Source organism: Coloeus monedula, assembly GCF_965178545.1.
Source record: "Coloeus monedula genome assembly, chromosome: 16".
In the NCBI taxonomy this organism is placed as follows: Eukaryota; Metazoa; Chordata; class Aves; order Passeriformes; family Corvidae; genus Coloeus; species Coloeus monedula.
The window spans coordinates 4,994,758-5,015,710 of NC_138796.1; the positions used below are offsets into that span (position 1 = coordinate 4,994,758).

Sequence of the window (20,953 nt, forward strand, 5' to 3'; positions counted from 1 at the left end):
CAAACAAACACACTGCAATGCTACCCGCAGCCAGGAAGAATGACAGTAACATCCTGATAATACTGAACTTTTGCTAAAGAACTTTATCAGCACTGTGTTCCAGCCTGCTGGTGTAACAGGATACTTCTGATATTACACCAAAGAAAACACCAGCCTTTGGTCAGCAGCTCTCCAACAGACCTAAACAGCTACTCGCCAGATGGAGGTCAGAACCTCCAGAAGAAATAAACAAGCTACCTTGTAGCTGTTCTGCTCCTGTAGTACGAGTGGTTTACATTTAAGGAGTGTTTTAGTCAATTAGTTTCTCATTTATGCCAGGCAAACTCCTCTGAGTTCCTGAACCCAGTTGTCTTTGGCCCCAAACTGAAAAATACGAGCAAGTCCGCAGGCTGCCCTGCAACCATGAAGGGAAACACACTGACAATACATCCATCCAGCACCATCAGGAAAATCCCTGTCACACAGCAGCACTGACCCCTGCCCAGCTGGGTTACAAAATCCAACCACTTCATTAATTTTGTGCTGAAGTCTAGCAGTAAGAAATCAAATCCAGATACCTACAATGGGATGGGGGATGGCTTTCAGCTTTCCTTATGCACACATCCCTAACACAGGCCCTCCAAGGCATAAAAGGCAGTTTATCTCCACTACAAGCAAGTGCTTCAGCTATCCTGTTCATCTCAGCACTTCAGAGACATGCAGAGATGTGTCAGCACAGCTGCAGATAAACATGATTGGAGGACTGTTAGTACAAGATGCAGAGGCTTCAGCAACAACACTGCAGCACTCGCTGTGCCAGGCCATATCCTGATCCCATGAGGAGTATCTGCAGGATAATGAATATCAGCTCTGCCCCAGAGCATTGCAAAATTACAAAATTGTCTCTATATCCATATGTTCTGCCCCACATCCAGTCTGTCTAAATCAGAGAGCAGCTCAAAGCAGCAATATTAAAAAAAAATAAAAATAGCTGTTTGGAGGATTCATTGGAGGTAGAGGTCCCACCCCTTCATTGACTGCCCTTCTTGCTCCATGTGGGATGCTCAGAACATTAATTGGAAAAGAAGTTTCCCTCTGGAGGTGACAGTGGTGGAGTTGGCATACTGCTAGATCCCACGAAAAGGCAGCTCAACTTCGGCTTCAATTCATTCCAAACTTTACTCATCTGTGAGTAGAGAAGGAGAGAAAGCAGACATGACCACACAGCAGGTTAACAATCTCACCACACGGAATTCTAGCAGCAGTCTCGTGTACTCAGAAGCACAACACAAATTTGCTGAAGTATTTTCAGGAAGTTCAGTGGACCCAGATTGCTCCTTTTAGACTGGTGCTATGTGCAGCTCCCTGAACATTTTCCTGAGCATGTATAGAAGGGAGATTTCTCTTCATCATATCCTTTCACTGAAGGGATGGAAGGGAGCTGAAGGAGAAGAGACTTTTCTAATATAACCAAAGCAAGAAAGTCTGTATATTGGGAATATTAAAGCCCATATTTAGAGTTTAACAAAAGGGAACTTCTGAGGTTTAGACCAAAACCCAGAAAGTTTTCTTGTCATAGAATTTCTGTGTAGCACAACAAAAAACCCAGATTAATCTAGCAAACACACATCATTCATTACAGAGTAGAAATTTAATGGTTGGGTCTTTTTCAACTACCCATAGGGTAGGGCCAGCTACAGATGAGAGAAGAAAAGATGAAAAAAACTTGCTGCAAGAAGATACTGTCCTTTAGAGGGGTTAGAGGCCAACCTTGATCCTCACCCCAAAGTGGAAAAACCTCAGGTAACTTTTTAAGTTATGAGAGAGCCCGGCTGCACAGAGGATTACAGGATGAAGGCCAATGGGTGGAAACAAATCCATTGAAATTCTCATTCATATTTTGGGAAAAAGGACACAGTCCAGAACTCACCTCTTTGTGACCCTGAATCTGGGAGTTGACGAAGGCCCCCAAAATGTGAGATGTGAGAGGCAGGTAGATGTGGATGAGCTGTGTCTCCTGATGCAGGCAATACAGGGAGAAGTAATTCCGCAGCTCCATGGTTATGATCGCGTTTTCTTGCTGAAAGAAGAAGAACTCAGTGACCAGGAAGAGGGTGCCAAGCACTTACAGCAGGAGAAAATAGCATTCCTCCCCATACCAGTAATTCAAACACATACCACAAACCTAAAACAGGCCGTTCCTGGACCCATTTGATACAACAGGAACTGCCCTCTCCATCACACAGACTGCTGCTTCCCACAGCTCCTGCAAATGACGTGCTGCCAGAGAGCCAGTAACAAGTGTTGAGGAAAACAAACACGTTTTCCATGTGGCACAGCGGGTAGCTCAGATTTCCCAAAGTACAGGCTACCCTTTCAGTCCAAAAGCTCTCTGCAAATGTGACTGAGCTGGAGAGCAGCACCATTACAGAACCCAGTCCCACCCTTAGCTCTCCGAGGTGCCTGCTCTACCTCCACAATCCGAGACTCCAGTTGCTCCACTGATTCTGGTTCTTTGTTCTGTACAGTGGCACTCATCATCTGCTTCTTCATCATGCTGTACTTGTGCAACGCTCGCTGGTGCTTGTGCAATACCCCCTTCTCATGCCTTTCACACAGGTCCTTTATGGGAAAAGAAAACAACAGGTACATAGTGGGAGCCAAGAGTCAGCAAACACACAGCCAAGTACATCAGGAACACACACACAGTCACACTTTATGTCATTTCTATGCTGCAGATTTTTGCTCCTTTGCTTTCAAGAGGGTCAAAAAATGCTGGCAGTTAAGAATTTAAGAAACAAAACTGCTTGAACCCAGACCATTGAGCTTAAGAGGCAACCTGGGGCATCACTTCTGCCAACATTTTGGATCTTATCAGATCTCTTATCTTTTCTGACCTTCTCAGTATTAAGTGCTTGCAATTAATTAAAGTGCTGGCCCAATAGTGTCCTTCAATTTCAGTCCCAGCCTGGGAATGTCAGGAGAGGCTGCCACACAGTTGACCAAAAGATTAGTATTAACAAAATCCCTTCATTCATAACTGAACTCATGTCTCCATGAGCAAACCAGCAGCAATCTAGTTCACTGCTTAGACTCAAAAGCAGGCAAATCTAAAAACAAAAAGTTACCCGATCCATACAGTTTAACCACTCATATTTTCAAATTCCTTGCAGAATTTGCTCTTTGGCAAGTTCTCATCATCAGACGAGCTGATCAGTAAGGCTACAGAGCTCCCTATGGCCAACAGCCACTCCCCTCCCTCTGCCAGATGCCCAGTTTGCCTCTGAACTGGCCTCACTAACAGTTTTCCATCCAGTTGGCGTTACACCCTCTAAAGAGCACAAGCTTGCTCTAAACAACTTTCTTGTTGGCAGAAGAACAGCAGAGCTCACTTTATAGGACTGGAGTAAATCCAGGAAAAGGTTCAACTTCTCCACCACATCATTCTCTTCCTGTTTACCCTAGAAAACAAGGGAAAAAGTACATTTTACGTAAGCCTGGCATCACAGCCCTTCACCCCACCATGCAGGCTCTCACTGCACTCTCCAGGGCACATCGGCGCTTACACAACCACATCAAAAATCTCTCTGATGGCACTGGAGTGTTTGGTCTTCAGTGTGCAGAACAAAGACCTGACTGAGGCAGGAACAGCTTTTCCAACTGACTGATCATTAGAACAAGAGGAGTTGGTTTCACAGGCCTGCGTGTCAGTCCTTTCAGCACACTCTGCCTGGAATTCCTTGCTCTTGCAGATCCTCCAATCTTTCATCTTCCCTTCCTACAAGATAACTAATCCATTAAAACTCTGAATACCTGCATGGTCCCCATAATGGTTCGTGCATCAGAAGGCAGAGATGAGACACCAAGACAAATTTCACTACCAGTTTTATTATTTTACAAAATACTCTTTTCTTCCTGTGTCAATAGAGCTCTCTGGAGCATAAACTCTGGAGAAAGAGACGTGGCTTGACTGATCTACAAAAGCACGCTGAGTGTTTTAACACAATGCAATGAAGAGCACTGAAGACAAAAGTATTACTTTGCCTTTGCAGACTGTCATGTTCTCACATTATTCTGACAGTCATTACCACACTGTACACTTGGACAGGAACGTGGTGCTTCTGTCTGAATGACTCATGTAATGTTTAAGTACATGAATGTGAAAATTTGATTCAGAAGTAAATTATTCTGGGTTCTCTGTAGCAGATTAATAAGATGGAACACAGCACTTTTGGACAGCTCACTCTAGTAGTGAGCTTAACGTGTGCAGTAACCATTTAAAATTACGAAAGAAAGCAGGGTTTTCCCTCCTTTCCCTTGCCTGTTACATTTTTTCCCCCATTAAACACAGTCCAGGTATTTCACACAAGCTTGAACAAGCAGGCTGGTAGTTGAGGATGTGAGCTTGGACTACAATCTCCCTCTTAACTCTTGAAGGGCTTATGTCTATGGAGCTCATGATTGAAGATGAAATTCAAGGATGAAATTCATGTTACAAAAAGAAAGAAAAAAAAGTAAAGAACTCACCTGCTGCACAGCCTTATCTGCCAGAAGTGCAAATTCAACAGACAGACCCTTCAAGGCTTGTTTCAGAGTCCCCCATGTGTTGTTATTCAAAGCAGCCCAGGAAGGAAGTGGGGTAGTGTCTGAGCCCAGAGCACTGGAAGGAGATAAGCAATGGTCACATCTAGGAGACAAATCCCACTCAGTACATAAAACTTATTTGCAGAGAGCTGTTCAGAGTTTCAAATCAGTCTAAACAGCTCACAGTGCTGAGCTACTACTGTCCCATCCTAATGCAGTTAACTGTGCACATACTGGGGAGACAGACAATAACACAAGTACCTGAATGTGAAGGTATTTCTGTTTTCTTTCCTCACACTCTAGGGAATGCAGCCTTAGTGGAAAGCGTGCATTTCCTCCTTTCATAGAAGGAAAATTGATCATGTCCTACAGCATGCACTGAAATACCCATTTTTACCAGACCATTTGCAGGTAAACTTGACAACAGTTTCGAGTTCTAAACCAACAGTAGAAACGTTCACATCAGCAAACCCTGTTCCTCCCAACCTACCTTAGCTCCTTCCCAAATATGAGGAGGTCGGAGGCATTATCGATGGCTCGGGAAGCGATCCTCTCTGCACGGTCCCGGAGCTTATAAAAGCTGTTATAAATATTCCTGATCAGCTCCCTGCTGGCAGCAAACTGGGCCTGAATGTCAGCTGGGAGGAAGTCCTGAAGGAGTACAGAGGGGTTACTGGTGGATAAATCAGAGGCACACCACAGTCTGCAGAAGGGGACAGGCTTCCCTCTTGTGCTCACTCCCTCATGCTGTGCTCTAACAACTCTGCAGAGATCAGCTTCCCATTTAGGTGTTCAAGTCAGATGTCACACAAATAGCCCTAATCTTTAGAAGCAGAAAGAGGTTCAGATACCCAGTGTAGACAGAGTTGCCAAAATCAGCAATTCCATTATGCAGTTAAAACAGGGTTTGTGAGGTTTCAAGCTCACAAGTTCTGATCTGATCCTACTGGTAACTCCCAGCCCAGTAAAGTCAAGCATGAACTGAAAGTTCAGCTTTTTTTTGACCAGTTTATCACTGGTAAAAGCCTGAATTAAGCTCCAGTTGCAAAATCTTCTGCAAGCATTGCAGGAACCTGAACAACAACTTGCTTTGAAATTGCTCAATGAACACAGTGGATGTGTACTTAAAACTTGTCATAGCACTAATCACTGGGATAAACAGATATATAGAGAACTTATAACTAACTTTTCCATAACAGTCCAAATTGCTCTCTCACAGGAAGAGGACAACAGACAGAATGAGGGCATGAGCACAAGGGAAAGACATCAGTCTAGATATTAACTTCTAAATTGTGCAATTTGTGCATTTGTTTGTTATGTAAGTACAAGTAATTACAGAGAAACATGTTCTGAGCAGGATTCACTGGTTAATCTTTATCATATTCGTGAGCCAGAATTTAGCTAGAAATATCAGGCCCTTAAGAGTCAAAAGTTTATTTGATCTTTTCAATAAAATTACAAGTCCTTCAAACTCTGGAAATAACTGTCTCCTACCTAAGGTCTCCATCACTGCACAAATGCCATAACTGAAGCACTTGGAGCAGAAAGCCATTTAAACCAGAATTACACATTGCAAGAAATTCATATACATACCTTGGCCTGGGTAGCTAATCTGCAAGTCACAAATTCATCTCCTACTCCCTGGACCAACTCCCTTAGCTTATTCTGTACATCCTGGAGAAAATACAGAATCAAATGAGCATGAAATAACTAAGCAACCCAAGGGCAGGTCACACAGGTCTCAGATACATTGCAGCAGTAAGGCACAACTCAGCAGACACAGCTTTACTCAGGTCAGGTTTAATTTAAGGAAAAGCATAATCTCTATTCCCCTAAGAACAGTTATAATTTTCAAAATACTACACTCCTGGCATTGAGTGAAATTACCTTCCACTTTCCACCGTGGAAACACCTACTGAGAGAAAATTCTCTTCATCACAGGGAGCAAACCCATGTAGGTTAACAGCAATTCTGAACGCTGTGCCCAGTGAGGCAGTTACAGCAAGATGTGCAAGCTCAGGACTATTGCTAACAAACACTCACTGAGCCACTGAAGGACAGAAAGAGTTTCAAGAGCACATCTTCTGAGAAAGGGGGATGTCGAGCCACCAGGTTTATGAAACGCTTCAGCGCTCTCCTCCTCGATTCTATGAACTCTCGATCAGCTGCAGGAAGAAACACGGAATTCCAATTAATGCATTTCACATTACACCTCAGAGAGAAAAAAGAAAACACTGCAACAAAAACCAAAGAATGGTTACCTATAGTCTGCCAGCTCCCAAAACCAAACCTTTTAGACTGACCACCTGAACAAATATTCCATCAAGCATTCTCTACCTCACCAGAATCCAGCATACACAGCCACATGTGGTTATTTCCACAGGGGGGGTCAGGGAGAAAGGAAAAACAACCAAGCCCAAGGCCTGAAACCTCCACTTACAAACTGTGGGCCTACAGAGATTCTTCTTCCTCTGAATCAATTCCACAGAGGATATCCCAGTCTGTTTGGGACTCCTGGGATCAGCATCTATCCTTTTCATGCAAGATGTCAAAAAGTATTTTGGAAGACTTGCACAGTAATCTGCAGTACATCCATCCAGAGTCTTGTCAAACTAAAAAAATTCTGCTCCTCTTGCTGAAACAGGAAGATTTTTAATCTAGCAATAACTGCAGTAAGGCAATAAATCAGAGTTCCTGGAGTTTTTCAGGAGCAATAAAAATAAAACCAAATATTAAAGAAAGCAGCATAGAAAGAAATTAAAGGAATGCTCTTATCCATGACAACACTCCTGTATCATGAAGCGTTACTATTCCTTTCCCTCAGTTTTAAGCTGGCAGTTTGCTGGCTCTGAGGACTCTCACAGGTGATCCTCACTACAGCACCACCCACCAATTCCTTTTTTTGCCGTTGGGGTTGCAGATCTTGATTTTGCTTTGCTCACACTTAACCTACATGGACGTTTGTGAAGTCGTGTACACACTTTCCACAGGATCTGCCTCAGTTGGTTGCCATCCTCCAAATGAGCAGAGCAGGACATCCATCTCCATCTGACAGATGGAGGGGAGCAGACCCCCATTGGTGTAACTCAGCAGAGGAGCACACCAAGGACAAAGCACAGAGCTTTGTCCATCCACCTCTGGGACTTGGAGGCTCCAAGAGTCACACATCTGTACTAATCCATCAAATCCTGTGTCCTGCAATACCATTTGTCAGTCCATTAGTCTACTCAGAAACAAGAACTTCCCATTCCCTTTCCTTTTTCCTGTTTGCAGTTTCCATTAGGCCCACTTCCACAGCTCTCCTATATGCAGTCACTGGACTAAAGGCAATCAGCACACTCTGCCTCATCACAGCTTTGCACTGTATTAGAACTGTTCTCCTAGCATAGTTTGGGAACTAATCCTATCATTTTTTTTCCCTAAAGTTATGATATGTGTGGGAAGAAATGCACTGGTGAATGCAGGGAAATATCAACACACCAGCAGTGCAAGGAAATAACAGTTCCTGACAAGTGATAGATATTGGGAGCTTCTTTCAAGCATCCTTTCTCCACTGAGATTAATCAGGGACGGTATCTTTGCTCACAGGTGTTGCATGAGGTGGAAATTCTGGCTGAGAACACTGAATCAGGTTAAATTCAATATATGGGTTTCACACCCCCAAAAAAAGCTTTCACAGTTCACATTCCATCATAAGAATATATGACCATTGAAGCTTTTCAGGGGTATGATTTTGCTTTGCTCCAGTTCACTATATACCCTGCTCTGCTCACTGTTTACCAATTCTGCTTTACTGGAGCAATACATGGACTCCTCAATTGAAATTAATTATTTATTGAAACACAGTGAGCTTAGCACCATGGGCAGGAGAGAAGACACTGAAAAGCTTGTTCTTGCACAGATAAAGTATTAAACAAGACAGAATTCTATACAGTTATGCAACATTCGAAATAATACATGCTTAAAACCAGCATCAATATTTGAGATTAATGAAAAATGTTCCTGAAGGAGCTTTGATATGCTTTCTGTCTTGGGATACTTCTTGGTTTCTAGTCTAACACCTAAAGTATACTTGAATGATCTGACACTGGTTCCATTTAGGTTGGAAAAGAACTTTTAAGGTCACTGAATCCAGCTGTTAAACTAACACTGCCAAGTCCACCACTAAACAATGATCATCATGACCCGTTTTTCTAAGAAGCAATACCTGCAACTCTGCCATGCTCTTGTGTAGAATTACACCCAAAATCTTATTAAGAAAAATCATTAGATACTGAAATTCCACAGGAAGAAACCCCACTGAAGTTTTGCATTAACATCTCACCTATACGAATTTCTAAGATGGCAATCATTCACCCCTCCAAATTGTGTATTATAACCTCAAAGTTGTTGTCTGAGCCAAGCAGAACCCAAGACTTTCAATCTTTTAAACATTTATTTTCAACAGTATCGCCTTGATTGCGCTTGCACCGTGAAGCAAAACCCCTCCAGTGAGAAATAAGATGCAGTTTTACCTCCCAGCATCCTCTTTGGGGGCAGTGCTGGCACCATGCGATAGGGGAACTTCTGCAGCAGCATCTCGTGGAACACCACGAAATCGTTGTATCGTCTGTACACGGAGCACTTGAATCTCTGCAGTGAAGGAAGGGGGAGGGTAACTCAATACACAGCTTAGACAGCAGCACTTGCACAATTTTTTTGTGCTGCCAATACAATTTCTTCACTAGCTCAAAACAGTTTGAAATATCCAGCTACCTACACCAATTTGTCACAAAACCATTCAGTTTTCATTGTCATACACCTGCTTTTGTACAGAGCTCAGGTTTCAAGCAAGTGAACTTGCAGACCATCCTTCACACCCAGGCCAGGAAGGCCCAGTGCTACTGCATTAAAATTGAGCCAACACAACTGATCTACACCAAACCAGCATCACCCAGCACATCTTAACCACTCAAGACCTTGCCAGCAGAAACTGCAAAGGCATTCTTAAGAGCATACGTTCTCACCAAGCCCAAAACTTGTTCACATTACCTTGCTGGAAACCTCATATTCCACATGTTTCAGAAAAAGGCCCTTCTTCTCAGGTATAAGCTCCACCTGTACACTATCCTTGCTCAATAGCTCTTGTAGGGTGTGGGAAAGCAGCAGTGGATTTCCCTGGGGCGTCTGCATTAGAAACTGTTCTGGTTCCCTTGGTTCATTTACTGGAGGCTTTGCCAAATCTAGAAGACAAAAAGGGAAAAAAACAGTAGACCTGATAAGATATAGTAAAAGAAGTAGCCTTAAAATATTCTGTTCCTTTGCTTGGTGCTCCCAGAATGGTGCAACACAACCAGAAGCCCAGCCAGGCCACTCCCCCAGGAGGTTATGCTGCTTCACACACGTTCCCAACCCCGGTACCTCCCTGCTCACAATACCCAGGAGCACCACCAATTATATCGAGTCAGAGAGACATCTCCACTAAGCAAAGAATCACAGGCCAAATTTGTTCTGTGAATCAGCTAAGAGGCCTGCATTTCCTGTCTGTCCAGCTCCCACCACAGCAGGATCTGCCAAAATGAATGAAACCCTTGCTCAGCACTTTTGGATCCTGCCTAGAACAACTCATGGAAGGAAAGAAAAAATGTGTCGTTTTACTGCGCTGCAGAAATTTATTCCATTAATTTTGCATATCATGACAAAGGAAGGAGACACTTCATTTGACATAATTTTATTAAACTCTATGACAGCGTGCTACAGTGAGTGTGAACTACAATAATTTACTATGTCAACATACTTAAGTTCCAAAGCAGAGGGAAAAGGTTCCTAATAAGTGCTACCAACCCAACAATTCCCCAGTCACAGCCAGCTGTGGCAAAATCGTCAAATTTACCTATTCTATTCCACTGCTGGTAGTTGGAAAACAAACAGCTTTTAACAGTGAATTTGACCATAGCTGGGCAGCTTTGGACAGTAACTGATTCTGCAGAAGAGAAAAAAGATGGGTCTCAAGAATGTGGCCCCAGAGGACAAATGACATCAAAGAAGGGGCAAAGCTGATGACTCAGTGCTCTCTTATTAAGTGCTTGACTGCAGTTTATTGTCTCAACCTGACTTTATAACTACATCTATTATGTGACTGTAAACTAAGCTTACATTGTTTTTCAAAGCAAACCTTTCTTTTCCACCTGTTCCACACATAGGAAACAGTGTGAAAAATGAGGGTACAACCCTGAAATCTATTCACCCCATACCTGATTTCTGCTCTCCAGGCTGGAGCAGGTGGGTTGCTTCCTCTCTGTAAGAAGCAAATTGTGAGCAAGCTCTTTTGCAAAGCAAGTCAAATCCACTTACGAAAGACACCTGAAAAGCCAGGTAGGATTCATTATCCCTTCCTTGCCATTGTGCAGAAGTTCTTAAATATATCTGCAATTTTGAGAACACAGACAGTAACGCTACAGAAGCAAGCAGTATTTCTTTAAGCTTTGATACATAGTTCAAAAAGTTGCTAACTGCGTAACAGATTAACTCAGGGAAGATAAGAAGTCATATCCTTAACTTGAAAGCCCTGACCTCCTCCTGATAAGGATTTCCCACCTGCTCCTTCATGTGCCCTAGGCCCTGATAAACGGGAAAAACAAGCAATCTTTAATTCCTCAGATCTATGACTTCGTAACAGCCACTTTGCTATTTGTTCCATAAAACGGCTTAATGAAACCAAACCAAATCCAGGACAAATGACCTTATCCCACATGCCTCGTCAGGCTTCAGATTCCTGCTAATGTGACTCAGAGAAGCAAGTCTTAACACCTCTGCTTTAATAGACTAATATATCACCTGCTAACCCCACCTATGTAGCAGCTCCTAAAAATTTCCAGCTACCTGCCAGAAATTTGCAGTTAAATAATGCAAACTAATTCAATGTTGACATGGGATGCTGCTGGATGAAGTGATAACATCTGTAGAGCACAAGGCATCCTGGATATCCTGGATAGAGCAGCAGTTCTCTGGGTGTCCACTGTAATTCTTGGGTTTAACTGCTCAAGACACATCAGTGAAATGCAACAAGACACAGCAGATGGCTGTTACTCCTCCAGCACACACACACATCCCTACACAGAATTCCAGAGCCTTCAGTGATGCCCAGCCACTGGCCAACATTGCAGAGGCCTCTCCCAAGGAGGGCTACTCAAAATGCACCCTGACTACTTCCCCAAGCAGTGCCAATCTGTACTAACACAACATTTCCTCCTGCCTATTGATTCACTGTCTCTGCTTCCCATCTTTCTGCTGGAAAACCAACAGCACAAACTGGGGCTCAACACTGTCTGGTAAACTACTGAAACCCCAAGGGCAAGAGATAGGTATGAGGAGAAAAGGGTATAGGGTGAACATGAAACCATCAGTGTTTCATCTGTGAGTCCCAGAACCAAACTGATGCTGAGGACTCTCAAGTTCATTACAGATCTGAACCCCATTGCCCAGTAAGACATCTACAGAGTGATGCTCCACCAAGCAAGACTCCACAGTCCTTTGACAATTCAGCCACGTTGCTCTTTTCTAGGTAATTCTTCCCCAGTTTTCAATCAAGTTACTCTCCAAATTTGCTTTCTAAAATTCACCTACGGGAAATGCCTTCTCTTTATCAGCAGTTCACACTCCTGGCTCTCTCTGAAATATTCTGTAGCTTCTTTACATCTCAACCTTGTCTAAATGTGTGAAATCACACAAACCAGACAACCATGCAAAAAAGTTTGAATAATTACTGTTTAATTAATAACCTCAGCATGTCTGGTATCAACAAGACAGTTACTCAGAGTGAATCTACACCCACAAACACTGGTCTGAGAACAAAATAAAATTACTTTGGAACAGCTGTTAACCTGCTTTTAGGAACTGTTTATCATGGCATTAACACTAACCCTACAGAGCAATATATACTGGAGCTATTCTTCAGCCCATTTTTCATTTTACTTACTAAAGAGCCTTTTTGGGAACAGCCTCAAGAGCCCTGGCCAGGAATGGTGGATAATGGTGGGAACTCACTGGTACAAGCTCCTGTGTTCAGCCAGTCAAAGGATTTACATGCATTGTAACAGAACACTTAGAGCTTCCCATCACGAACTCTCTGCTGGAGAACAGCTAATTCTGAAAACGTTCCCTTTGGTTTCAGCAGATCATTATCTAGTAAAGCTTATATAGAGAGAGCAGCAAGTGGATACAGAAACGCGGTATGGAATGGTCCCCTGGAACACTGGGAAGCAGACAAAATAAAAATCAGCTTTTTCCTACAAGCTAAGCTTTTGCTACAGCAGTTTCCCAATCTATTGCCAATAAGATATCAGGAAGTGGCCTGGTACAACTGAAAACAAGTTGATATAAAAGTTAAAAATAATACATAAACATATACATATGCAAACAAGAAGACAAGAACTAAAAGTTTGAAGAAGCATTCAAAGCACGGCCCAATTTTTGTTTGGTCGTAAAAGAAAACAGCTATGAAAACACTGCATAATACTTTTTCTTTTTTTTTTCTTTTTGGTAACGTGTCAGGCAGCCTTTGGAATGAAGGGAGTTGAGAAACTTACCCAGAAAACAACTGCATTAGAAAATCTCTCTACTTCATACCATGTGTTTCACCCTTTAGTTAGTGCTCAACGTTCATTACTCCACTGAAACAACAGGGCAGCAATCTGCCCTCCAGAGTTACCAGTTTCCTCCATCCAAATTTCCAAAATCATGCATTTATGAAAGCCAGAGCAGAATTCCAAGTACCTGGATAGCTGCACAGAGGTTTTATGCAAATAAGCACATACAGTAGAGCAATGCCAGGGCCGGAAGCACAGGTGGTAAATCACAAGACTGATTTCCCTTCCCCTGTTTAAGCTCTGTCAATCAAATTTGGAGGCCTCATCTCCATTTTACAGATGGCTGATGCTACCAACTCTTTATTACACCAGGTGCTAATCAGATAAATTTATTAGACATGCTTAAGTAGATGGTGCCACAGAATTAGTTGCTACATTAGTAGCATATTTTCTAGAAGGAGAAAGGAGCCTGTGAGGAAGCAAAACCTTCAGGAAAAACAGCTAAGATCTCTCCTCCATCATCACAGGCCACAGCTGTGTGGAGCAGGGGGGATCCGACCCACAGGAAATGCAAGGGAATGTGAAAACTGACTAGTTTTGTACACAGATACCTCAGATTTCTCCCTGGAAAAAAGGAGGGCTCCACTACCAACTCCTGGGCCAAGAATACTAAAGCAGCAATGTAAATATCATTCATCAGCATTTCCCTTTCTGTCTTCTCATGAGAAGCCTGAGGAATTATGAAAATGCCTTTCCCCCTTATTGTGTCAGACACATTCCTCCATGATTCCAGAATCCAGTGTCCACATCAGCCTCCCTGAAAGCTGGTGCAGATTTCAACTACAAAATAAAATATATTCCTGTCTTACTTTTTCTTTTTTAAAAATATTACATAATTTGAAATCCCCTAAAAAAGCAAAGAACAAGAGAAGTCCCCCCCAAAAAAAGCAAAAAACCTTTGTTCCTATTAAAGGCTTAACATATTTTTTGAGACAACTGCACTCAACTTGTTTGTTTTGAAGAACTTAAAACCATGCAGTTCTTATTTAAAAAAAGAAAAGCAAAAGAATCAGTCTAACAAAGCCAAGTGCTGCACAGCTGTGAGTTCAACACAGAAGGCAGGTCTATATTTCTTACTGGGTACAAGAAAAGTTATCATACTTAGCTTCACTCTAATTAAGAGTCTCCTTCCTCCTCCTTCCCAACAATTCCCTTGTAAATACAAGCTACCCAATGCCAAAATGAGATAAAATAGCACACACACTATCATAAAATTAGATGTTGAGAAACAGGCTCCAACGTTTTCTTTTTCTCCTTAAAATAACCAAAACACCACCACCACAGCTTTCTCAGTGCAGATGACAAGTATGTACCCTGCACTAGTTAGCCTGGGTTTTCTGGGGGTTTTTTCTTTGGCTAGGTTTTTATATTTCCCTTTGTTTTTGAGGTGTTGCGGGTAGTTTGGTTTTGATTTGGGGTTTTTTTTCCAAGTAAGTTCAAGATTGTTATTCAGCACTTGGTGCTCTTAGAGATGAAACAGAGAAGTTATGCCACAACTCAAAAATAGATGAGACTATTGAAGCTTTATTTAGTAATAATTAAAAAGCACCTGAATTTCTGCAGTCTCCTGCAGCTGTAGGCCGCTTAGCTCCTTCTCAAACTACCACAATCCCATACTCCAGCAGAAAAAAACTCCAACACCAATTTATCTCATCGCAATGTCACACAGATTTACTGTGTGTAAAGAGCTAACCCTAAGCCTAGCGCCCTGTTCTTTTAACTATGCTGTTAGATCATCAACTGATTCATCTGATTTCCCAAGTCTGGGAACTGAAGGGACACATTCCATTTACAAGCCAGCCATGAGCCACAGTCCCCAGCCGCAGCAAACACAATAAAGTGAGATGGAGCTACTTTGAAGAAATAACAGGATTAGCAGAGAAAAGTCCATCGAGGAATGTGCCCAAAGATTACAGAGACAAAAAGTCAAATGCTCACTAGGGCTGGTTCCCAGCACCCAGTGGATGACTGCAAAGCTATCATTTTTCACAAAGAAGTTGGAAGTGTAAAAATTCACACCCAAAAATGTAACCCAGCAAGCAATAACCCAAACAACTACTCCCGGAAACTTTCACAAGGACATTTTAGCCTGACTACAAAACTGGCAAGTTTCCACAACCAACTGTCCCTACAGAGGTCAAGAATATCCCATGAAAAGAAATAGTTTATCTTTGTTTTGCCTCTCATCTTCCTTACACGTTTCTCACCCTCCTGATTACGCTGGGGGAAAAACTTGACGTTAGCATTTAAGCATTAAAAAATGGCATTGCCACTCCAGACACTACAGCCTCCCAATGGTCTTTTCACACACTTCATAGTAAGAACAAGCTCACTCACATCCCAAATCCTGTTGAAAAGCAATCATTAAACCACTCCTCCTTTTGTACCAATTCCACATGTCTGGAACTGGTAAATTTTTCTCCATCAACCTGCACCAACCCATGAAACTTGAAGACTGTGGGAGAAATCAGCGGTCATGTGTGAATTACACTGTCTGTAACCTGCACAGCCCTCCCACGGGCTGCACACACAGTTAAAAGGTTTACCATCAGAAGAAAAAGAGACACCTCGCTCCCTGCACAGCCAACACACCTGGATTAGCTCCCTGCAATTGCTGGAACACAGACTCCCATGGAAGTAAAAGCAAAAGGAAAAAAAAAATCAATAAAAGCCACTCTGCAAAATTTACTTCAATATATTGGATATTATCCTTTTTTCTTTTCTCTTTGATTGTATTAAAGTAGTTTGAACTCTGCAAAATCAAATAGACAGCATTTGTAGGTGGTCTCATAGGAGGCATCAATGATACCTATCAGGACTCTCCATTACTCTGCATATTTCATTCCTCCCAAAATACTCACTGATAAGCTGCTGATCTCCAAAAGAATTACATATGGGTGTGAAACTTCAAAGATCTCTGAACCTGCATCATGATGCTAGAAATAAAAACATTGCTGCATTCACAGCAATGTTTTTCTTTAGCTAAAATCATTATATACCCTCTCTCAGTGTTCATCATAAAATCTTTGCCAAAGAAAACCAAGTTTTCTAAAGAAGTCTGAGTAGATCAGAAAGGTACAGAAGCACCATCACCAGAAGTTAATCAGTTCAAGAATACTTGGAGACAACGTTTTATCTCTATAAGGCTCCTGAAGCAGATGGTAAACCCATAACAGACATACCTGAGCAAGCTCTCTCTTTGGTACAGTAGGACATTTTTTCCACAAAGGCTGCTGTTCAATATGTTACATCAGTCCTGGACAGAAATATTCCAAAATAATTTATTTATAAGCATTATCTGCATCAGGAGCATCACAGGCCTAACAAAAGCACACTCACAGTGGATCTTGAATATAATCCAACCAATTTTTCCCTGCATTAAGCTTACCTACTCATATTTCTTTCCAAACTGAGCAAAAAAAAAAAAAAAACTATGCACAGATCAAGTACAAAACTTCAGCCACTTCGAAGAAAACTTTAGAGAACACTCTAAAAGTTTCCTTCAGTTTAACTGTTAAGGAGTCTAACACGTTATTCCCTCAATTCACCCAGGAGCTCCCTCCATCTCTCATTTCTCAACAAGCGCTGGCAGTATTTGGCTACAAGTTTCTTCATCCCAGAGCCAGCTGCACGCTCCTAGAACTGCAGCGTTAGGAGCTGGTGCTTTCCCCGCTGGATGTGCCGCTGGCTCGGCTCGGAGCGGAGGCACAGGGACCGCCCGTGCCGCTGCCCACTGACCCGCTGCGGAACGGCTCCAACGTGCCCCGAGTCCACCTCGGCGGGCGGGGAGCAGGCACGGAATAAAGTCTGTCCAGCACGCAGGGAGCGCTCGGCCGCGTGACTCCCCACGGGAGAAGTTCTGGACCGCGCCCCGTGCCCGCGTCCAGCCCGCAGAAGGGCTACGGGGAGCTGACCGCCTGCGGCCACCGGGGCGGCCACCGGGGCGACCTCCCGCCGCCCGGCCGGGCAGGGAACCCCAGCGGCCCGGGCACCGCCAGCGCTGCCGCTCCTTCCCCCCGCGGAGCGCAGCGCACGGGGAGCGACCCCCGCCGCCCCCGAACGGCACCGGCGCGGCCCGGCCGTGGGCAGCCACCGGGCGGGCCGGGGCCAGCGGGGTCCCGCTGCCTCGGGGAAAGAGGGGAAGGCGGCGGCGCTTCCCCGCAGCTTCCAGCGGGGAGCGCGGCCCCGATCCCGGCGCGGAGCCCCGTCCGCTCCCCGAGGGGCGGCCGGCGCGGCCCCGCCACCCGCATCCCCCGTACCTGCGGCCGTGTCCGCGCCCGCCGTGCCCGCGGGCGGCTCGCCGTCCATCGCGGCCGCGGTCATGTGAGGCCGGGGCGGCCGCCCTCCCCTTCCTCCGCAGCGCCCGCCTGTCAGCGCGGGCGGGGCGGGCGGGCAGAGCCGCCTCCCGCGGGGCCGGGGGCGAGGGGCGCGGGGTGCGCGGTGCCCGCGGCGCGGCGGCTCCGCCCGGGCCCTGCTCCGCGGGGACGTGTCAAATTGCAGCGCTCGGGACAGCGCTGCGCGATCGCGGCCCCGGTCAGGCAGCACCCCCGGCTCTGGGGCTGCCCGCAGCGTGCGGCGCGCTCGGACAGGCTCCGGCAGGGACAGCGAGCCGTCCCCGCCGCTGGACGGGATCGCTCCGAGCGCCTCCGAACCCTTCGGATTAAAAACACATCCCTCAAATATCTTAAAGCGTGTAAGAAGTGACCGGCTCCTGGGCTTAATACAGGATTACTCCGAAATAGAGCTGCTTTATTTTTTTAAATCTGAAGAGGATGGTTGTTGTGAACTTCAGGGAGGCTTTCTTGTGCGCTAGGAAAAGTACATAGACTGTTGACGCTTTTACTTTGGGTTTCCAGTCACACAGTCACAGGATCAGTCGGGCTGGAAAAGAGCTCTGAAATCATCGAGTCCAACCTATGACCAAACACCACCTTGTCACCCAGACCAGGGCACTGAGTGCCACGTCTGCTCTATCCTTAAAGACTTCCAGGAACGGTGACTCCCCCACCTTGCCGGACAGCCTATTCCAATGTCTAATCACCCTTTCTGTGAAGAAATCCCTCCTGATGTCCAACCTAAACCTCCCCTGGCACAGCCTGAGACTGTGCCCTCTCATCAGATTAATTACTCCAAGTCAATTTTGGTATATTTTATTTAACTGAGTTCCTTTCCCCATGGCATTTCTGCTGCCATTTAGACAATTAATCAAGTTTCCTATGCCCAATAATTCTTTGTATTTTCCATGCATCTGGATTTTTGGTAAATTTGGTAGAAATGAACACTAAGCTATTCAGAAAAGCACAGAAATATGAACATTTGAAATGCAAATACACTTTTCAAAACTGCATAAAAATAAGAACTGCATGTATGAGCACCTCTCATTTTATTAGTGATTTTTTTTCTCCACTTCCTGTACCTTATTAATCAGGAATGATATAGTTGACAGTGGTGAAAAATAAGGCACCTGTTTTGTACAGTGATTTTCCTGAAAACACCATCAGACAAGAAAAAATCTTGATAGATTGTGGACCTCCAGATTGAGATGTTACAATCCATAATAATGCTTTATGCTTTCCATGTCCAAAGTATGGGATGCATTCACTAATTAATGTTCCTGATATTTCTTAATCACGGGAAGCTAAATAGTCACCTCCACTGTACACAGAGAGAACTAAACCAGAGAACTGTGAAGTGACAGTTATTTTAGGGGTAATTGTGACCATAATGCACGCCTTTGCTACAAAGACGTGAATGAGTCGAGTGATTCTCCTTTTCCTCCCCTCTCAGTGCTATTTCAGCTCAGTCCCCAGGAGCGTGGGTGCAGACGAAAGCTGTGTATAAAATTAAAAAAGCATGGCATTATTTCAGCTGAGAGGCCCTTCAAATCGTGTTTGTACAGCAGCCGAGCAGAGTTCTGCGTGCTCAGCACTTCTGAACACCACAGGATTTTTCGCCTATATAGCATTTTTTGAGAAAATGAATGGAGGAATCAACATGTTCTCATTTAGCTATAGATTTTTGATTGGTCTGTACTTAAGCTAATAGCATAACTATTTATTTGGTATAAATAAGATATTCTCAACTGAAGATTGCTTTGGAGTCTTGAAGAAAAATACTGTGAAAAATAATTCAATTGCAGAAATCATTTTTGAACAGGGCCAGAAAGAGTCTGCCTGACATAAGTTATTGAACACTTCTGTATTTGCTGTAACTGCAGCAAAAGCTTCTGGAAAACCTTCAGCATAAAGAAACAATAAACACTAAAGAAAAAAAAAGAGCACATATCATAGAATCACAGAATGGTTTGGATTGGAAGGGGCCTTAAAGATCATCTTGCTACAGCCCCCTGCCATGGGCAGGGACACCTTCCACTGTCCCAGGTTGCTCCAAACCCTGTCCAACCTGGCCTTGGACACTTCCAGGGCTGGGGCAGCCACAGCTTCGATGGGCAGCCTGTGCCAGGGCCTCCCCACCCTCACAAGGAACAATTTATTCTCTAATCTAAACCTACTCTCTTTCGATTTAAAGCCATTCCTCCTTGTAAGTAGTCTCTCTCCATCTTTCTTGCAGGCCCCTTCAGGTACTGAAAGGCCACAGTTAGGTCACCCCAAAACCTTCTCTTCTCCAGACTGAACAATCCCAATTCTCTCAGCCTTTCCTCCAGGAGAGCTGCTCCATCCCTCTGATCATCTTAGTGGCCTCCTCTGGACTTGTTCCAAGAGGTCCATGTCCTTCCTGTGCTGGGACCCCAGAGCTGGATGCAGGACTCCGGCTGGGTCTCACCAGAGCAGGGCAGAGGGGCCAAAGCAGCAGGTTCCAGGTGACAAAAGCAATGCAAAAATAGGTCCCTACCCAAGGCTCTGCCTCACAATGTGTCATTCCAGGCACGTCCTGTCAGGATTAGATGAAATTTCATACAAGAACTTGCTTACTCCTTCAGAATTCAGTTTAGGAAACAGAGCTGTCAGCTTCACTATTCTCAGATCACCTGCATGCAATGAAATTCATGAGGCTCGGCCGGTTGGAGAGTTGTGTTATAAAAAGCCATTCCTGCTAGATTTCTTCCCCCAGATTTCCCATTGATTAGGAGTTTTGCATGTGGAGTACTTAAAGAAACAGGCTTCAGCTGCTAGTGCTGAAATCTTTGATTTTAAAAGATGTTCCACTCTCCCTCAGATTGCTGAGTAAGGACTGGAAGAAAAAGAATAGCACTGTGATAACACAGGGACTGAGGGGAAACTTCAACAGAGAAAGGAAAGGGAGAAGGAAGGAAGGAAGAGCAGATAAATCAAGAGTTGCTGAACAGTACAGGAAAGTACAAAGAGCAGCACGTGCAATGTCAGGGAAAGGAGAATCCAATGTTCAGATCCACTGTTTAACCAAAGTGGCTGGAAAAGTGCAAACAGGAAGAAGGGTAATTGCAGAAATTGCACATTCCAACAATACAGACAACTGCGGGAGTGGTGAAACAAGAGCAGCACAGACCTCACACACGCTCCTGGAAGAGCCATGGAATAGCTGGGACCATGGATTGAACTGCAGCCATGTCCTGCCTCACATTTGGAAAATATGTGGTTGTGATGGCAGGAAACAGCAATTTCTGTTCACTTTAGTGTCAGTGCTGATGCTGACTGGGAAGTCAGAGTCTGGTCAGCTACCATGATATAATGAGGGGCAAAAATAGCTGCACAAAGTGCCACTCGTCATCTCCATTAATTCGAGCTGTCTGAGGCTTCAGTAGGGAATGGACACGCTCAGCCTAC

General features: G+C 44.2%; 1 protein-coding gene across 2 annotated transcripts; it reads right to left on the reverse strand.

Annotated features, from left to right (window-relative positions):
• Positions 1-116: 116 nt before the first annotated feature.
• On the reverse strand, positions 117-17,552 carry SNX8 (sorting nexin 8). Of its 2 annotated transcripts, XM_082291928.1 has the most exons (12): positions 17,450-17,503; positions 16,373-16,446; positions 9,595-9,785; positions 9,078-9,195; positions 6,607-6,728; positions 6,157-6,237; positions 5,054-5,214; positions 4,507-4,639; positions 3,372-3,440; positions 2,452-2,601; positions 1,910-2,059; positions 117-1,165 (listed from the first exon to the last, which is right to left on the reverse strand). In XM_082291928.1, exons 2-12 carry the CDS (start codon positions 16,404-16,406, stop codon positions 1,052-1,054), a joined length of 1,323 nt encoding a protein of 440 aa, XP_082148054.1. In that variant the 5' UTR covers positions 16,407-16,446; positions 17,450-17,503; the 3' UTR covers positions 117-1,051. The 2 variants fall into 2 exon arrangements, with proteins under 2 accessions (XP_082148054.1, XP_082148055.1); XM_082291929.1 differs by lacking the exon at positions 16,373-16,446 and having other exon boundaries at positions 17,450-17,552.
• Positions 17,553-20,953: the final 3,401 nt, after the last annotated feature.

Bases quoted from the DNA above. Each gene is read 5' to 3' on its own strand.
- SNX8 (XM_082291929.1), bottom strand. From the start codon at position 17,513: ATGACCGCGGCCGCGATGGACGGCGAGCCGCCCGCGGGCACGGCGGGC. The intron at 9,196-9,594 runs GTAATGTGAACA...CCTTCACTGCAG, and splicing joins AATATGAGGTTTCCAGCAAG to AGATTCAAGTGCTCCGTGTA. The intron at 6,729-9,077 runs GTAAAACTGCAT...TTCTTCCTGCAG, and splicing joins CCCAAAGAGGATGCTGGGAG to CTGATCGAGAGTTCATAGAA.